Source organism: Sitophilus oryzae, unplaced genomic scaffold (assembly GCF_002938485.1).
Source record: "Sitophilus oryzae breed Bouriz unplaced genomic scaffold, Soryzae_2.0 scaffold_177_pilon_pilon, whole genome shotgun sequence".
In the NCBI taxonomy this organism is placed as follows: domain Eukaryota; kingdom Metazoa; phylum Arthropoda; class Insecta; order Coleoptera; family Curculionidae; genus Sitophilus; species Sitophilus oryzae.
This window is the reverse complement of record NW_022146479.1, coordinates 7,461,730-7,479,840: the sequence shown is the minus strand read 5'-3', so window position 1 is coordinate 7,479,840 and position 18,111 is coordinate 7,461,730. Positions and strand designations below refer to the sequence as shown.

At 31.6% G+C, this 18,111-nt stretch overlaps 2 protein-coding genes across 2 annotated transcripts in view; both read left to right on the top strand.

The window, feature by feature from the left end:
- Positions 1-18,111, top strand: part of LOC115882287 (PDZ domain-containing RING finger protein 4) — a 135,393-nt gene that overhangs the window by 114,095 nt on the left and 3,187 nt on the right. The window contains exons 3-5 of the mRNA XM_030900254.1: positions 16,475-16,642; positions 17,060-17,158; positions 17,292-17,956. Coding sequence (XP_030756114.1) covers positions 16,475-16,642; positions 17,060-17,158; positions 17,292-17,956 — 932 coding nt within the window. The remainder of the gene's footprint in view (positions 1-16,474; positions 16,643-17,059; positions 17,159-17,291; positions 17,957-18,111) is intronic.
- Positions 4,258-4,938, top strand: LOC115882288. The gene is made up of 2 exons (XM_030900255.1): positions 4,258-4,426; positions 4,548-4,938. The coding sequence occupies exons 1-2, from the start codon at positions 4,323-4,325 to the stop codon at positions 4,810-4,812; spliced, it is 369 nt and encodes a 122-aa protein (XP_030756115.1). The 5' UTR covers positions 4,258-4,322; the 3' UTR covers positions 4,813-4,938.

The window sequence follows — 18,111 nt, the reverse complement described above, 5'->3', positions numbered from 1 at the left end:
ATTGGAATATTCCCCTAACCTAAATTAAACGGTCTGCGTTGTGCATTATTTTTGATATAATTAAGTCTATTGTGCAGACTTTGTGGGTTAAGATAAGTAAAATAACAACAAATTGTTGTTAAAATTTGTTATAGTAAGTTAACAAAATAAACATTTTTACTTGGGTATATACCAGAATAATCATAGAATTAATTGTATCGGAAATATAGCACAACGCAGACAGTTCAATTTAGATTAGGTGAATAATCGAGTTTTAGATGGGGGTTCTCCGACGAAATATTCTCTCAGTTGGTATATACCCTACACCTTCTGGGTATATACCAGATATATACCCAAATTTCTTTATTATACCCGTTGGATATTTACCCACCGCCCATCACTCCTTCGTGGCATTGGCGTTTATGAGTAGATTTTTTTTATATAGATACTATGAGGTATGAAAAAAATATCCTTAAGGCGTAAAAATATAACATCTCCTGCACAACGGGGTATCAAATTAAGATATTCCACTTTTTTATTATTTGGATTAAAATCGGTTATAAAAAAACGCCCATTCTCACTGGTTACTTCTTCAACTCGAGAAGATTTTCAGTTAAAAGCTTTTTCCTGTTAACAAAAAAAAAGATCTATTAAGACATCTGACGACAGTTTTTTTTTTTCTAAATATGTAATTTCCTCTAACGAAACCCCGCTTCATTGTACGAAATAAAAAGAATATTTTTTTCATACCCTTCTAGTTAGGTTTCCAACAAAAGTTTCCAGTGCTTTTCATAGACAAGGAAAAACCGAAAATCAATTTATTTATTTGACGGACGAGGCTTCATGCGGTCTAGTTGATGATTAGATTGATGACAGAAAAATCACTCGACAGCAAAGAAAAATTGGCCAAAGAATGACACTTCTGTAGAGCATTTAATTTATATTTAAATTTTACATTGCGATTGTCTGACGATTTTAGAGTTCTTACTCAGAGCGATTATGACTGTTTAATGGTCTATACTATGCTTAAGATTGACGAGATTCGATAGCTTAATATGCTTATACAGTGTTATATTCGTAGCTACGAGTATATAAGACTACGATTTAAAAAGTACAGGCAACGGCCCAGCTACGTCGAAACACCGGTTCCCATTAGAACACCGAAGTTAAGCGACGTAAGGCGATACTAGTGGATGGACGGGTGATCGGTTCGAAACTCTGTATCGTGCTGTTGTCCTATAAAGGCAAAAGTGTAACATCTGTTGACACACACTGCTCAATCACGCCGGCTCGAGGCCGGATGAGATCGGATATCTCGTGAGCAAGAGTCGATTTAGACACTTGCCAAGTCGGTAGGCCATTGACCATGTTATGGCCGAGGACCGGGGTTCGGATTCCGCGTAAACAAAGTGGCCCCGTCCAGATTAGCTTTGGCAGCAAAAAGGAGACGTTAACTGAAATCTTTATTTTTTACTTAAAAAGTACAATGATTAAATGCTTAAGAGTCCATTTCACTAGTCCAAAAAAGTAGCAAAATAACCGCATTTAACGTTTTATGTAAAACTGGCTAGGTATTTTTACGCAAACGAAGAAGGAAATTAAAGATGAAGAATTATACTATATCCGTATTGTAGCACATTTTTCGACAACTGCTTTATTTTTAAGATTTTGATGGTCAAGCATCAACAAAATATTCCTTATGTTTGGAGTAAATTTTCGCAAAAATAAAGACATAATTTAATATTCCGTTACAATACAGAAATAGATTGAAGTTTTGTGATTACAGTGATATATAATTTATATGGTTTTGTAACAAATTGCTCGCTATTTGATGGCAAATGCTGAAGCTCTGCAAACCTTAATCAAGCCTTAATCAAAGCAGCCGTGTTTGGAATTTTAGGTGTGGCTTCATACGACAGGATCGGGCTAAGCCTTAGGCAGATTTCTGAAATATAATATATATTTCCTTTGGCCACACACCCGCTTTACCCGACCCCTGAGAGCATCCCGAACACTACAGCGTAATAGACTCTTATGTTAAAAAAATACCGAATTATTTGTTCCTATACATATGTATACCCAGCCCTAGAATGATAATAGATTTCAAGCAAACGATTTGATAAATACTCAACTACTTTGTAGGAACAAAATCTAGTTTATTGATTTTTAGTACACTAATTGAAAATTTAATCTATGTTGATATTATTAGTCATTGCGAAGAAGTTCAAAGATAAAATATGAGTAATTATTTATTTTTTATGTACTTTTCTTTATATTACAACTTACCAAAGGGACTTTACAGTCGTATTGTAATAATAGTTACCTTAAAACTAAACAAATATTAAGCTGTTTTTCAGATAACAATAAAAATCTTTCTTATTATATATATTTTCTCATTTCAAATTCTGAAATTATATCTGATTTGTACGGAAATAATTATTTTAAAGCTGAAATATATTGTCAATTTTAATGAATAATATTTGATAAATCAATACCTATATTTTAATTGTAACAAGAGGTAAATTATGTAATATTAAAAAGGTAATTGTGTCGATGAGAACAAATTACCTTAAAATTAAACGTATGGATGAAGTGACCCCGTAATTTAGCCTAGGATTAATCTATTAAACCATGTTAAATACAAATCATGCAGATAGGTAATTATTATTCTCATTACTATGGGCAATAAAAAGGTATATGCCCATCAAGATGCCGGAAATGTAGAACCTCCAACCAATTGTTTACTTGTTTCTTTTTTGTTTGTTTGTTTTCTTATTTACTTCTATTAACAGTTAGACGAGTATCCCCGATATAAAGAAATGGCTCATTAATTACTTGTTATTTAGGCTGGAAAATTTTAAATTATCTTCAGTTAAATTGTCACAGTCGAAAGAAAATTACCGTGGAATGTAAAAAGCTAGATACCAGGCCATTCGACGTTAGAAAAAGTTATTAGTAATAATACGTTTTTGTTTTTTGTTCTTTTTTGCTTTAATGTCATGATTTTCTTGTAAATTAGCGGCTTTAAAGCCAACGGCATTAAAGGAATAACAATCTAGTGTAAATAGTTTTTTAGATTATTTGTTTCCTCATTAGAAATGTGTGGTGTAGAAAATAATATGTAATTTACACACAATTTCAAGATCAATTTTTGTCTTAGCTAGAAAATTTTGGGGTAAATAATCAATACAGTAGAAGCCTAAACGGGCAGCATCAAGTTACAGGGGTACTTCTCTCTAGGGACAGTGACCATAATCAGAAATATTACAGAGATTATCCTCAGCTTTAAGCTATGATACAGACCCCTCAGTTAGTTCTATAATATTGTTTGATAACACTGTGGATAATAACTTTTAGTTTGTTAATCTTGTATAAAACTTACATTTCTTAACAAATTTTGGGGTTGCCCAGTGTAATCAATCAAAATTGGAATGTAAATGAAAAAAAGGAAATATGAGTACTGCCAACAATATAATTAAAAATTCAGTTTAAAAGTTTAGAAAAAATTATAACATACAAAACCATCGTTTTGTATTGGGAAAATACAAATTTCAGCAAAAGTTCAGAGAGAAGATTTTTCTCAATACCAGTGAAAACACTGTAAACGGAGGTCTGATAACATTTAGAGTTTAGCTAAATAAACTAGCTTCTAGACATCTTAGAACCACAAAATACTAGAAAATTGAAGCCTCTTATATTTAGGATAGGTAATATTTAACTATATTTTAGCTTTTAATTTTTGTGCTACTCCTTACCTTTCATTAGTTGTTTGATGCAAACCATATTATCTTATATTTTCATAAAAATCTCTTTATTTTAACAAATTTCCTCATACGTATGTAATCAGTAACGGAAAAGTAAGCTTCAAGATGACCAATTCCTCGTTTGTTCCTACTGTAGTATCTTTCTTTACACTAGCCAAATTCCATACTTTTTCCATTTTGAATTGTCTTTTGTTTTTTTGATTTTATCCATTATCTCCATATATTTATCCAACGGCTCAAGAAACTGCCAGCTAAAAACTATACAGAGGTTTAAATTGTTATGCCAATATTAGATATAACATGCTTTTATCTCTTCAGCAGAGAGTTATGAAAAATCTTAAATTTCCATCTTTATTTCTTACTATTTATTTTCTTTTGAAATATTTAAAAATATAAAAATCGTTGTACTTTAGTTATTTGGATAACAAGTATAACTTTTAAAGGTTCTGTATAGGTGTAATTCTGTTAACCTCTTTGGAGAATGTCAATTTCACAATTTTGTAACGTCAAAACGTTAAGTTTATGACGTTTAAGTTCGCACCGTATTTTTTGTCTTAAAAACTCCCAAAAGTAGGAAAAATGAATACAATTTCGATATTCAGAGATAATTTCAACATAAGCATCCTTACAGACAAAAGATTGAAAGATTTATTGAAGCATACTGAGAAAATTTTAAAGAACAAGTAAGTTGAACTTGCCAATTCGTATATTATACACAATTACTAATAAAAACTGAGATTTCATAGATCTTGTGGAACTTCTCATGTTTATTAAGCTCTTTGACATATATTTAATAATTTTTAGAAAGCTAATTGACTCTTTGCCTGACCAGGGAAAAAATTTAAAAGATCAGTATGAGAAACTGTTACTGGAGGCGCATAAAAGAAAATATCAAATATGTTTGGATGAATTACATACCCTGCTAAACTATGTTGAAAAAAGGAGAGATTTTGTGAATAGCTGGTTGACAAAATGCGATATGACCTATCAGGAAAAACCCGAGCTTGACGAAGAAAGAAAAATCCGTAAAGTAAAGCAGCGATCTCGCTCATTACCTATTCTAGATTAATATATATTTGGGTGTTTTTAACACAAAAATGTTACCAAATCTTCTGTGAACTAACTAAAAAAGTATTCTGTTCGGCCTATTCAGCCTCTCCAAGAGAGCACTTTAAATTTGTTAACACGATACTGATTTCACCTAAATAAAAAACTTTAAAAACGTTTTATCCGTATAACTTTACACGTTTAATTTAACTTTTAAACGAATATCATTTTGGTTTATTCTTATGTCAGCAAGAATGAAAAAGCTTTAGAATTTGTGTTACTTTTCATTGAAATTTATATGTTTATTTTTAAAAATTATAATTTACTTACATGCATAACCAAAAAACAAATAGCACACAACAGAAAACTTACAAATAGCATAGATATAGATTATGGAATACAGATTATTATGTGTTTATTCTTCTATGGCATATATGTCAGAAGTTATGCCCATCATGTCATGTGGTAAGCAAAACATACCAAATATTGATTATTATTGATTTTTTATAACATGAACAACATTTTTGAAAGCAAAAACTATAATAATGGAAATAAACTGGACCTGCAACCAGGGTTCGGAAAACTACATGTTACTTTTAAAAACTACATAAACTACTTTACATGTAGTTAAGGTAGTTTATGTAGAGGGTGTAGTTTATGTAACATATGTATGTAACTTTCAAATGTCAAAGGTTTGAGGTGAGGTTATAATAAGTTGAAGCTTTAGAAAAACACATAATGTATTTAAGAAAACAGAAGAAATATGGCTTTAAATATAATATTCACACACATCATATTATTTAGACCCCTCATACAAAGCAAAATTATTCATAATATCAATACATAGTTTATTAACGTAGTTTTCATGTAGTTAATGGGTAATGGTGTGGATCCGGTGGCTGACCTTGAAACGAGTTTTTGCTGCATATAGTCACAGACACTACGCATGCGCACATCTTCGATGTTGCCAGATTGCAAGTTATTTTGGAATTATTTTCAGTAGAAAACAAATATGTGCTTTTCTGTGTTTTTTTGTCAATATATACAGTATGATCGAAAAATCGGCGTCCAGTTGGCTGGGAAATGACGATTGAGGGCATTTCCCATATAAAATGACAGCGATCTTCATTTCATAGTCATCGCTGACGCTATTTTTTTCAATCATAGTACACGGTATATTATTTATACCGTATGATCGAGAAAAAACGGCGTCAACGATGGCTATGAAATGAAGATCGCTGTCATTTTATATGTAAATTTATATGGGAAATGTCATCGATCGTCATTTCCCAGCCAACTGGACGCCGTTTTTTTTCGATCATACGGTATTATTATTTTAATATTTCGCACAACACGTGAAACGTGAACGCTTATTATGTATTTTTATAGTCAATAAAATTAAATAGAAATAAAATTCTAGATTCCTATAATTAATCTAATTGCTCTAGATTATTATGCTATACGTTTAAAAAGTGCTTTATTAAAAATTCGGTAAATATTAAAAGGGATGTGTCCAAGTTGTTTTTTATTTTTAAATGCTGTAGCTCCATGTCATGTTCATAATAGTTTTTTTTTAACATTCCATCAAAACTATGGAGGCCTTAAAAGGTCTTTTAGCCTCCGTAATTAAAATTGTAGAATCATCTTGAGCAACATTTACAGTTAACTTGTTTAATTCTGCTTATACATATATTGCATTAATTTTTCTGCTACCTTAAGATTTCTCTATTCTTACACCTAATTTATGTGATTTTCTTAGCATAATATGATTTATAAACCATATTTTTCCTAATGGAAGGATGGAATAGGATATGCAAAATTAAGATATTTTAACATTTATTTTCCAGACAAAGCATAATATAGTATTAGGATTAAGACATGACAAATATTATAAGAAAGATCTTAATATAAATCACAAACTAATCTTAATTTGGTCTTGTATAAACACAGGTGTAAAACTAATAAGATCAAATCTCAACCTTCACCATATTGACAAGATTTGGCATTATAGCAAGAAATTACAGTAAATTTAGAAAGAAAGAATATCAAAGTACACAATATTAAATACTGTAATGTATTCTACGACACAAACCATCTCCCTTCTAAAGAGAAAAAGATAAAACATAAAGCTTATTTTAGTCTTATCAACACACTCTTCGATAAAATATATGTCTAAAATTGCTCTTAATCCACTAACTTGATATTTTTAAGAAATTATGATACAAATAGTATAATCAAAGTATATTATATTATAGTAACATTATAGGTAAGATGTTACCTCTAACTCCCATTGACGTGTATTGTTCTATGTATAAGACTCGTCATGGTAGTATTTCAAAACATCAATACATATAATCAAAACTATTGTTGCCTGTAAATAACTAGAAATTAAATAACTTGAAAGAAATAAAATAATTCTAATAAGTTTAAAACCATTAAGAAGAAATCCGTACATGATAATTTTTAATTTTAATGTAAATATATAAATAAATGTTATTATTATTACAATTTTATATATTCATAATTCTTTCATTTCACAATCTTCATTATTCTTCTTATCTTAATTTTGGATATCAAGATAAATCTGAAATTATAAAATTAATTATATAGAATTTGTATTATTATTGATTAACACTCAAAAAAAATTTTTCAACTGCAAATAATTCGAAAATAAACTGCAAATTGGCAACATCGAAGATGTGCGCTTGCGTAGTATCGATGATCAAATGCAGCAAATATGGCCTTCAAGGTCAGCCACCGGATCCACACCTTTACCAGTTAATGAACGGGGAAAGACGTAGTTTTTGAAGAAAAACTACACGTAGTTAATCAGGTAAATTACGTCAATCTAGAGATTTGTCCACTGTTCTGTGGTTATTTTTGTAATTGCCTTTCCTACAACATGCATTTCATTAAATTATATTTTTAAGGTAGCTATCGGCCTGTTACACTGGGACCTTTTCAGATCTGTTTTGGGACTCTTCTGATCCTTAGGTATGGAGGGTAGATCCTTAGGTTACAATCTCCAGTCTAAAAGGGACCCTACACGCAACAATCTGCATGCCAAAATTTGATCCCACAGTTCAGATCATAAGACCAAATAGATAGCGATCTTTTCACACTACACGTTCAGATTTTACAAAAGATAATTTCGCAAGTCGATAGTCTAATACAGTTCCCGCCAAATGTGTGGTATGTGCCATTGGTCTGTGCAGTTAAAAATATTCAGCATGCTGAAGGATCGCAGATCTCATCTCTTCGATGAGATCTAAGGACAATACAGTCCAAATCTCTCGGATGTTACGTGTAGGGCCCTTTCTATACTTTTCAAAAAGTCTAGCAACTTATAGACTCAACCTTTCAGCTTTTTGTTAATTGGCTAGTTTCAGATTCAAATTCAGATTGACAAAATCTCCACGGCTCATATCAACTTATGGTAAAGGTGTCGATCCGGTGGCTGACCTTGAAGCCCATATTTGCTGCTTTTGATCATCGATACTACGCAAGCGCACATCGTCGATGTTGCTAAATTGCAGTTTATTTTCGAATTATTTGCATTTGAAATTTTTTTTTTTGCGTGTTAATGAATAATAATACAAATTCTATAATTTCAGATTTATCTTGATATCCAAAATTAAGGTAAGAAGGATAATGAAGATTGTGAAATGAAAGTATTATAATATACCGTATGATCGAATAAAAACGGCGTCCAGTTGGCTTGGAAATGACGATCGATGGCATTTCCTATATAAATTTACATATAAAATGACAGCGATCTTCATTTCATAGCCATCGCTGACGCCGTTTTTATTCGATCATACGGTATAAAATTGTAATAATAATAACATTTATTTATATGTTTACATTAGAATAAAATTTATCATTTACGGATTTTTTCTTAATGGTTTTAAACTTATTAGAATTATTTTATTTCTTTCAAGTTATTTAATTTCTAGTTATTTACAGGCAACAATATTTTTGATTATATGTATTGATGTTTTGAAATACTACCATGACGAGTCTTATACATAGAACAATACACGTCAATGGGAGTTAGAGGTAACATCTTACCTATAATGTTACTATAATATAATATACTTTGATTATACTATTTGTATCATAATTTCTTAAAAATATCAAGTTAGTGGATTAATAGCAATTTTAGACATATATTTTATCGAAGAGTGTGTTGATAAGACTAAAATAAGCTTTATGTTTTATCTTTTTCTCTTTAGAAGGGAGATGGTTTGTATCGTAAAATACATTACAGTATTTAATATCGTGTACTTTGTTATTCTTTTCTTAATTTACTGTAATTTCTTGTTTCCTATAATGCCAAATCTTGACAATATGGTGAAGGTTGAGTTTTGATCTTATTAGTTTTATAAGAATAATAATAATAATAGAAATACAAGACTAAATTAAGACTTAGTTTGTGATTTATATTAAGATCTTTCTTATAATATTTGTTATGTCTTCATCTTAATACTATATTATGCTTGGTCTGGAAAATAAATGTTAAAATATCTTAATTTTGCATATCCTATTCATCCTTCCATTAGGAAAAATATGGTTTATAAATCATATATGCTAAGAAAATCACATAAATTAGGTGTAAGAATAGAGAAATCTTAATGTAGCAGAAAAATTAATGCAATATATGTATAGACAGAATTAAACAAGGTAACTGTTAATGTTGCTGAAGCTGATTCTACAATTTTAATTACGGAGGCTAAAAGGCCTTTTAAGGCCTCCGTAGTTTTGATGGAATGTTAAAAAAATCTATTATGAACATAACATGGAGCTACAGCATTTAAAAATTAAAAAAAGAAAAATTTGGACACATCCCTTTTAATTTCCCGAATTTTTAATAAAGCACTTTTTAAACGTAGCATAATAATCTAGATAGGAATCTAGAGTTTTATTTCTATATAATTTTATTGACTGAAAATACATAATAAGCGTTCACGTGTTGTGCGAAATATTAAAATAATATACCGCGTACTATGATTGAAAAAAATAGCGTCAGCAATGACTATGAAATGAAGATCGCTGTCATTTTATGGAAATGTCCTCAATCGTCATTTCCCAGACAACTGGACGCCGTTTTTTCGACCATACGGTATATATTGACAAAAAAACACTGAAAAGCACATATTTGTTTTCTACTGAAAATAATTCCAAAATAATTCACAATCTGGCAACATCGAAGATGTGCGCATGCGTAGTGTCTGTGACTATATGCAGCAAAAACTCGTTTCAAGGTCAGCCACCGGATCCACACCATTACCCAACTTATTAAACTTACAATGTCCTGCTAGTAGACCCACTACAGCTTTGACTGTCTTTTTGTCTTTGCTTATCCAGTCTGCCGTGAATTTTTTGGTGAATGTTCTCCTATGAACTTTTTCCTTCCTCTGCTCCATAGACTAATGTCACGTACTAGAGATAGATTGGACACTGATATAAAACAAATGGGTCGGTCATTTAGAGCCACCTGGTGATCCGGAAGAAACTAATGGAGAGTTTTTGCATAGCATAATTTTAGCGTTCCGTTGTTTATTAACGCTAACTAAAACGGTAACGTTATTCAAGCGCAAAATTATTCCTTGTAAAATATAAAATAATAAATATAGACTTGTTTACTATATTTTATGTTTTATTTGATCATTAAAAAGTGTAACACATTCAAAACTAAAATAAAATTATGAAAACATACATTTTAAACACCAACAATAGAGCACATACCGCCTATTTTTTGATTTAACAAATAAATTATAATATAGTATAGACTAGTACTTAACTATTACTAAACATACTATATTACCAACTATGTACTTACTTATTTATGATTAAACATTTTTTTAGTTTGTTCATAAATGTATTATTTCTAAGATGTCTAAAATGTCTTTAATAAAAAATGTTTAGTATCCAGCACGAAAATAATGATCGACTGTAAATATCAAAATGCACAAATGAATAAAAACATAAACTATAAACACAAATCACCGAACTTTCCGGCAAATCAGGAATATCTGAATTAATAATTATTTGAAAATGAATTAAAAATAACTTGACGGATCAAGAACAGTTAACATAATAGGACATAGCTCATTCAGCCAAAAGTGTCCGCCAGGTGCATGCGAAAACTACTCGCTTTGTGACGTCATTGTAGCCCTTGTCATAGTTATTAGCCCTTATCCGGCAACCAATAATACAGACGTGCATTATTGGTTACCGAATGCAAAACGTTCATTATTTAGTTTATTTATTTAAACACCTTATATGTATGCAGTAAAGAAAATTAACTGTATAAATCGTATTAAATACTCGGATAATGCATTTTTAAGAACAGCAGGTCCCAGCATCACCTTTTGCAAGCATTCTTTTTAGAGTACTTCCATATTTTGCTTCAAAATAATTAATAAACAAAATGGTGGGCACTTAGTATGCACTTTGTCACAATCCACAACACAAAATGAACGTATTTATACACTCTATAGCTCTAAAAACTTTAAAGACACCTTTTTCACATTTAAAATTGACAAAATAATTAACTCAAAATTTCTCAGCTGTTATTTTTATAAGTTTACCATAGGCAACTAATAATACACACTATCATGACAAGGCCACAAAGGCTTTGACAAGGGCTACAATGACGTCACAACTGTCAGCTGAAGCGCGGGAAGAGGCGAACGTACGTCTTATGAGGATGAGCAATCCTATTAGTTTACCGTTCTTGTTGACGGATCACCAACATTTTGACAACTAGACCAAAACTAGACCATAGATGGTAGTAAATATAGAGGCTGTCATGTCACCTTCATATATAAATTAGAAACCTGTACTTTTTAATATCTTTTGCGCCACCTGGCGATGCGGAAGAAACTAAATTTGTAGTTCCATAAAATTACTATTGAGTGTCTAGGGCCTGCTCTGCTCTGGTAAATTACTTTCAGTACCATCGCCTATAAAAAACTGAGCAGATGTATTTTCTTGTAATTTAACTTGTACTTCAGACATGTACAATTAAATACTTATTGTGGGAGATAAGGTAATCTTTTATTATCAATATTTGTTATGGTCAATAGCTGTAATTTTGAACTTAATTTAAATTGTGACGATATATACCTGTCTTATTAGGAGTTATATAGAACGATAAATTTAATATCGCAACAGAAGTGACAATACGCCGGCTGCTCCGTTTCCGTTTTATAAAGTCTTAAGTATTTTGCCACCGGCTATAGTGGATTAAGATCAGTAACACTGAATTTAGTGCCGAAGAAATCTCAAAAGATATCTTAACATTCTTTGCATTTTAACAATCTCTAGAGGTTTTATTTATTTTTGTTAGGGTTTACGCTTTTAGATGAAAATGTATTGAATTCTTGTAAATATTCTATCCAAGTACTGACAAAATATTCGAAATCGGTTAGAAATAAATCGTTCATTTTAAGAATTTGGCGAAAAACTATTTAGATTTTCTTATTAGATTGAGGATATTTATTTTGATACTATTGTTATCGTTGCATCATCCTGTACAACTTAGATTTCTAAAAAGTACTGCTTATTGAACAACACTAAGTACAGATAGTTGGGGAAATCATTTTTCTAAAAGAAAATCTGCAAGATACAGTGATACGTTTTTTTGTACTAATAAAAAGCAAACTTATGAATTATTCAAACCGATCCTTTTCTTTAGGTTAGTTAGAATTACGAAGTGTGTTGTAGCCCCTGCAAAAGTGTCACGTGGATTTTAATATCCGACCCTTCTGTTAAAAAATGCATATTAAATTAAATCAGTATCAGGTTTCCTTTTTTCCCATTCCGCCTTCCGAAATTTAATAATAAATAGGGCTGTTTCGTTTGGTTCTTCTTTTCCTTTAAGTGTTTTAAAACTGCTCTTTCATTTACATAATAATACCACTACCGCATCGGTAACATTTTGTTTTCAAATTTAAATTTAGGCAAATGCTCTGTTAGTTTTAAATTTTCCATGCATACTAATCCTGTTTGGCAGGTTCCTTTTTCTAAGTAATTTCATTGTCTTTTATTCCTTTCGAATCATATTTCTTCTATCCGCAATCTTCACTTTTTCTGCGTCTCTTTGAACTAGATATTGTTGTTTTTCTCTTCATTCCATTTTCTTTTATATTTTATGATAGATTGGGCCATTACGATGCATTATCTAAAGAACAGCTTGTCATCTTTAATGGATAAAATTAAATTATATCAATATCAGTAGTGTTTTTGGCCATTAAATATAATTGAAGCTCTCTATGTACCAATATTTTTCATACACGGTATAGTTTGCTGTTAATAACTAAGCGGGCAAGTAAAAAATAGTACATAATGTCTAAAACATTGCGGATTCATTTCTTCAAAAATATCTCCTGGGTAATTCTCTCGCCAGAAACATCTACAATTATTGTCAGCGGTATTGAAAAGTGAGACCAATTTTTTAAAGGTATTTTACTAATAAAACAAATTTGCCTAAAGGATACAAAAATAAATAAGCGTTCTTGATTAGTTGTATTTAGATATTTTAAATAGTTTTTTTGTTATTTTTTTTACTTCCGAGGACCGGTGGAGATATACCACCTGAGATATTAAATATTTTTTGTCCGAATTGTTTTATTAGTAAAATACCGCTGACAAATTGGTGTCTGTTTATAAACTATTTTATTTTGTAGATTTTCTTACAGTGGCGAAATACCCAGAAGACATTTTTGAAGCTGTAAATAATAGTACACATCTTAAAAATAGCTTTACTAATAGACAGATTTATTTTTAAATACAACAAAGAGGAAATGAAAACTTCGTTTAAGGTACGGCAGTAGAAAAAAGAAGAAACATTTCTGATAAACGATTTTTTATTGACAAAACATGTTTAGAAAAAGAAATGGTATTTTGAAAGGCCCGAAAAGTCGATAAATAATCTGTGGTCGTCCTCCAATATCGATAAGTACAAAGAAGTGGAAGAAAATAATGGAATGTGCAGGGAGCGAGTCTTCACGATATCTGTCATATAAGAGATCATTTCCTATTGACCTCTTACATCAAAATAACATATTACGGTTGGGCGAAAAAATACATTGTGCTCACTCATGTAACTTAAAGAAAACTACAGCAAAGCTGTTTTTTGTCTGGCAAAAACGGACAAACATAATATAGTCAAGTTGGGAAATACTTTAAAATTAGTTTCTATTTCCAACCTTTTATATTTTTTTCTAATATTTTTTTAAATGGTACAAGGATTCTTAAAATTCTGTTATTATCTCAAATCCTGTTGGAATTTTCACGAAAATTATATAAATATATACAAGTAAGCAATGGTGCTTCAATTAGCGCTTTGTTGGTACAGCCATTATGGCACAGTTTGCTTTTCGTTGCTGCACGTTAGTTGACATTTTGCGAGCACCATCTATTAGTGTTGAAATTTCATGGTTCAAATCACACGTTGTAGTTGTTAGAATTAGCATAAGATAAAAAAGTAACTGTTGTTTGGTTTAGTTGACTTACAATCATGCAGGAGAATTTTGATCTTATTTTGGAAAAAAACTGTTCAAAATATAAGAAAAGGTTTTTATTTGTGTAAATAAGAGTCATTATTGTCATATTTTACGTTCGTTGTATTCCATTAATATAAACGCCACTAAATGACAAATTGATACTAATTCGTTTATTTTGAGGCATTATTTAAATTTCAAATTTTAATTTATCTAATAATGATAACATTTTACATCAAAATTCAACTAATGCGACAATAACAATACATATAATAAAACAATAAATAATCCACTATTTCCCTCTGAAACATATTAATTTAATGCACATAGTATTTATATAATAATGTATTTGACATCAATTATCCACAGTAATTTTACTATTTTCAGTGAGGACCAAACTAGATCATTGTATTTTATACGCCTTTCAAAATGTAGCTTTCTAGCATTTAAGATAATTAGACCCAACTATAATATTCTGCTGTTAATAATTGTGCCCCATTCACTACCTACATAATCATAATGTTCACTCATAGTTTTCAAGAAAAATCTAAAACTCCGCCTGTCCAATATTGCGGCCCTTTTGAAAATCATAACCGACCTTCATATTACAGTATTTCTGAGGGCTTATGATCAAGAAAAATCACAGATCTTCCTGGGTCTGAGTAAGAACAATCTTCGGATTGTCACGGGGTTTTTAACAGGACACTGTCTCCTCAATGAACACCTCAGTAGATTGAAACTAAGAAGAAACGGCGAATGCAGATTCTGTGGGGAAGATGGGGAAACACCAGTACACCTCATCACTGAGTGCGCCGAGACGACAACCATTCGTGCCATGAATTTTGGTACGACTGATATTGGAGATGGAGAACTACCCTCTATAAAACCGTCCCAGATACTGGCTTTTGTCAAAGCCCTGGGACTGTATGATGAGTTATGATTCAAGAAAGGGGGACACAATGGATCTGTAAGGTCGAAGTGGTTAACCCCCCTCCCACTCATTCTAAATTCTAAATTCTAATTCATATTACAGTATGTGCAGAGACTACTACTATTGACTTCATTGTTTCACCTTTTTGTACACGTTTTTTATGCTCGTTAAGTTGTACATTTAGAGGACGTTTAATCTCTCCAATATACAACTCACCGCATTCACAAGGCACCTGGTAGATGCACCCTTTCTCTTATTTCGATGATTCCAGCCTTGTTTCTCTTATGAAAAATTCGTTCTATTCGCTTCTTAGAGTCGATCCAGATGGAGACAGTTTCACACACGTGGTTGACAAGGGAATGTTTGAACAATGAAGAGGAAGAGAAAAAAAGAGTCAAAGAAAAAATCGAAACTTCCAAAGAGTAATAGCAGTGGGGAGGAACACGAAAATAGTTCCAGTGCTTACAACACTGGCGGGTCATCTAACAACAATCCTCTGACGTTTGAACTTGCTGCTACTCAGGATGCTGTTTGACGACTGCAGAGCTAATGGCTTCTGTTCATATTCTTGTAGATGTTTCAGAAGTTCTTAGCCTAGTTCGTAGTAGAAATTGAAGTCAGGATATCATTCACTATTTGGGACATCGTTACCGTTATAGGTAATCAATCATCTCTTCTCTTCTTGGGCACGGTGTTGCTTTTTGTGCAGTACCAAGGCCAGTCTCACTCATCACTACTGCTACTGATTAAATAAGATAATTTCTGCTACTGGTCAACATTGTAAACTGTGTGATTAATGTAAGAAACTGTATTCAACTTCTTTGATGTTAACAAAGTTGTCTCGAAAATATATTATAAATAATAAAACTCAAACTGTAGAATGATTTATGATTATTATAAAGTAAAGTAATGAAATGCTGGCTAGTGCACACTACTATGAATTCTTCTATTCATATTGCTTGAAATCCCCATTTAACGGAGAAGGATTGATTATTAGAAAATTATCGGATCTTTATTTCTGTAATAGGGAGTATAGTAGAAGGTTTAATTAAAAGAAAAGAGCGCAGTTTTTTGGCACGAACAATTATTATCGAGCACTCGAAAATACTCCAAGAGAGAAAAAGTTTTGCGCAAAAGATTTTCTAACCGTATCCAATAAAAGTCATTTTTTAAACGAGGCGTTTTTTGCTTGTAGTGGAAAATCCGTTTTATTTTGTTTCATACAGTGTAACGTTCTGTTTCAGGAAGTTACTTTAAGAAAATGCAGTAGTGACGAAAAACTGGGGCTCACAGTGTGTTATAGCTCCGGTTCCGAAGTGGATACTTGCACTGAAGTGTATATTCGAGATATTGCGCCGCAAAGCGTCGCAGACAGAGATGGCAGATTAAGACAGGGTGATCAAATTTTACAGGTATCCATAAAATATTGCCATATTTTTTATTGCTCTTATATTACAAATTGCTTAATAATTTATGTACCGCATTTCTTTCAAAATATTATTTGATTAATCAAATACTGCATAACTTAGACAATTTTTTTATTCGCTATAATCTAACTAGCAAATACTTTACTTTCAACAATGGACGCGCGTTTCGCTAACCATGTTAGCATCATCAGCAATCAATAAAGCTAATTTTAACGCAGTTATAATCATTTGCTGATGAGGCTAACATAGTTAGCGAAAAAAATAGTTGCGCGTCCAGTCTTGAAAATAAAGTGTTTTGTTGTATTTTGGTGAATTTGTGGTTCATTTTGCTTGTTATAAATATAAAGATCAATTTTTAGCTTAGAGAATGAAGAGCGCTATAAATTATTTTTATTTTTCAAGGTTAATGGCAAAGACGTGGCAAATAAGGAAGAGACTGAAATACTTTTTGCTGAGAATAGGAAAGCTGTTACTTTACTAGTCAGCAGATGCTATAATAGGGTAAGCGTTTTTCTAATTTTGAACGAGTTTAAAGCTGGAATTTATGGCTCCCTCTTGCGTTTAAGCTCGGAGCAAGCATTTATCGATTTAAATCTCCCAAGTTCTAATAAAATCTTTCTTTTTTCTTGTGCAGAGTGAAGAATACTTAGACACCGAGGTAATCGAATCGTTAACTTCACCAAACGGCAAGAGTGCCGCATACCAAAACAGTATCATCGAACAACTAGTTCAGCAACAAGCGGAGATTCAGCAATCTCCGAAAAATGAGACCACAACTCCCAAAGTCCCACCTCACTTTACCGATAAACTTAATTTAACTAACTCTCTTGTCCGATCGAAGATCGATTCCATTAACCAGGAAATCTCCCAGTTAGATGTGCGAATGCAAAATATCTCTTTCAAAAGCGACAAACGCAAACCTCCTCAGTTACCAAATATACCAGCTCCCCCGGAATCAGATACAGAGCATATTTACGAGACGATACCAGAAGATTCAATCATCGATGGTGAGGTCGAACCGATTTATTCACATCCTTACGAACCTGGGGATGAGAATATGATTGAGCAGTGGTTGAAGGTTCATCAGGAAGACACGTGGGTGGCAAGAGAAATGTTGAACAATGAAGAGGAAGAGAAAAAAGAGCCAAAGAAAAAATCGAAACCTCCAAAGAGTAATAGCAGTGGGGAGGAACACGAAAATAGTTCCAGTGCTTACAACACTGGAGGGTCATCTAACAGTAACCCTCTGACGTTTGAACTTGCTGCTACTCAGGATGCTAAGCAAAAGAACGTTTATAGGTAATTAATATCCATTTTTTGATAACTAAAATTACTACATTACGAGAAATTTTCAGTACTAAAACACTAACTTTTCAACACTAAAGTAATGATTCTTTAAGAAGTCAAATATATGTTGACCCGTAGGATATCTATTGATAATTGATCTTCTAGTT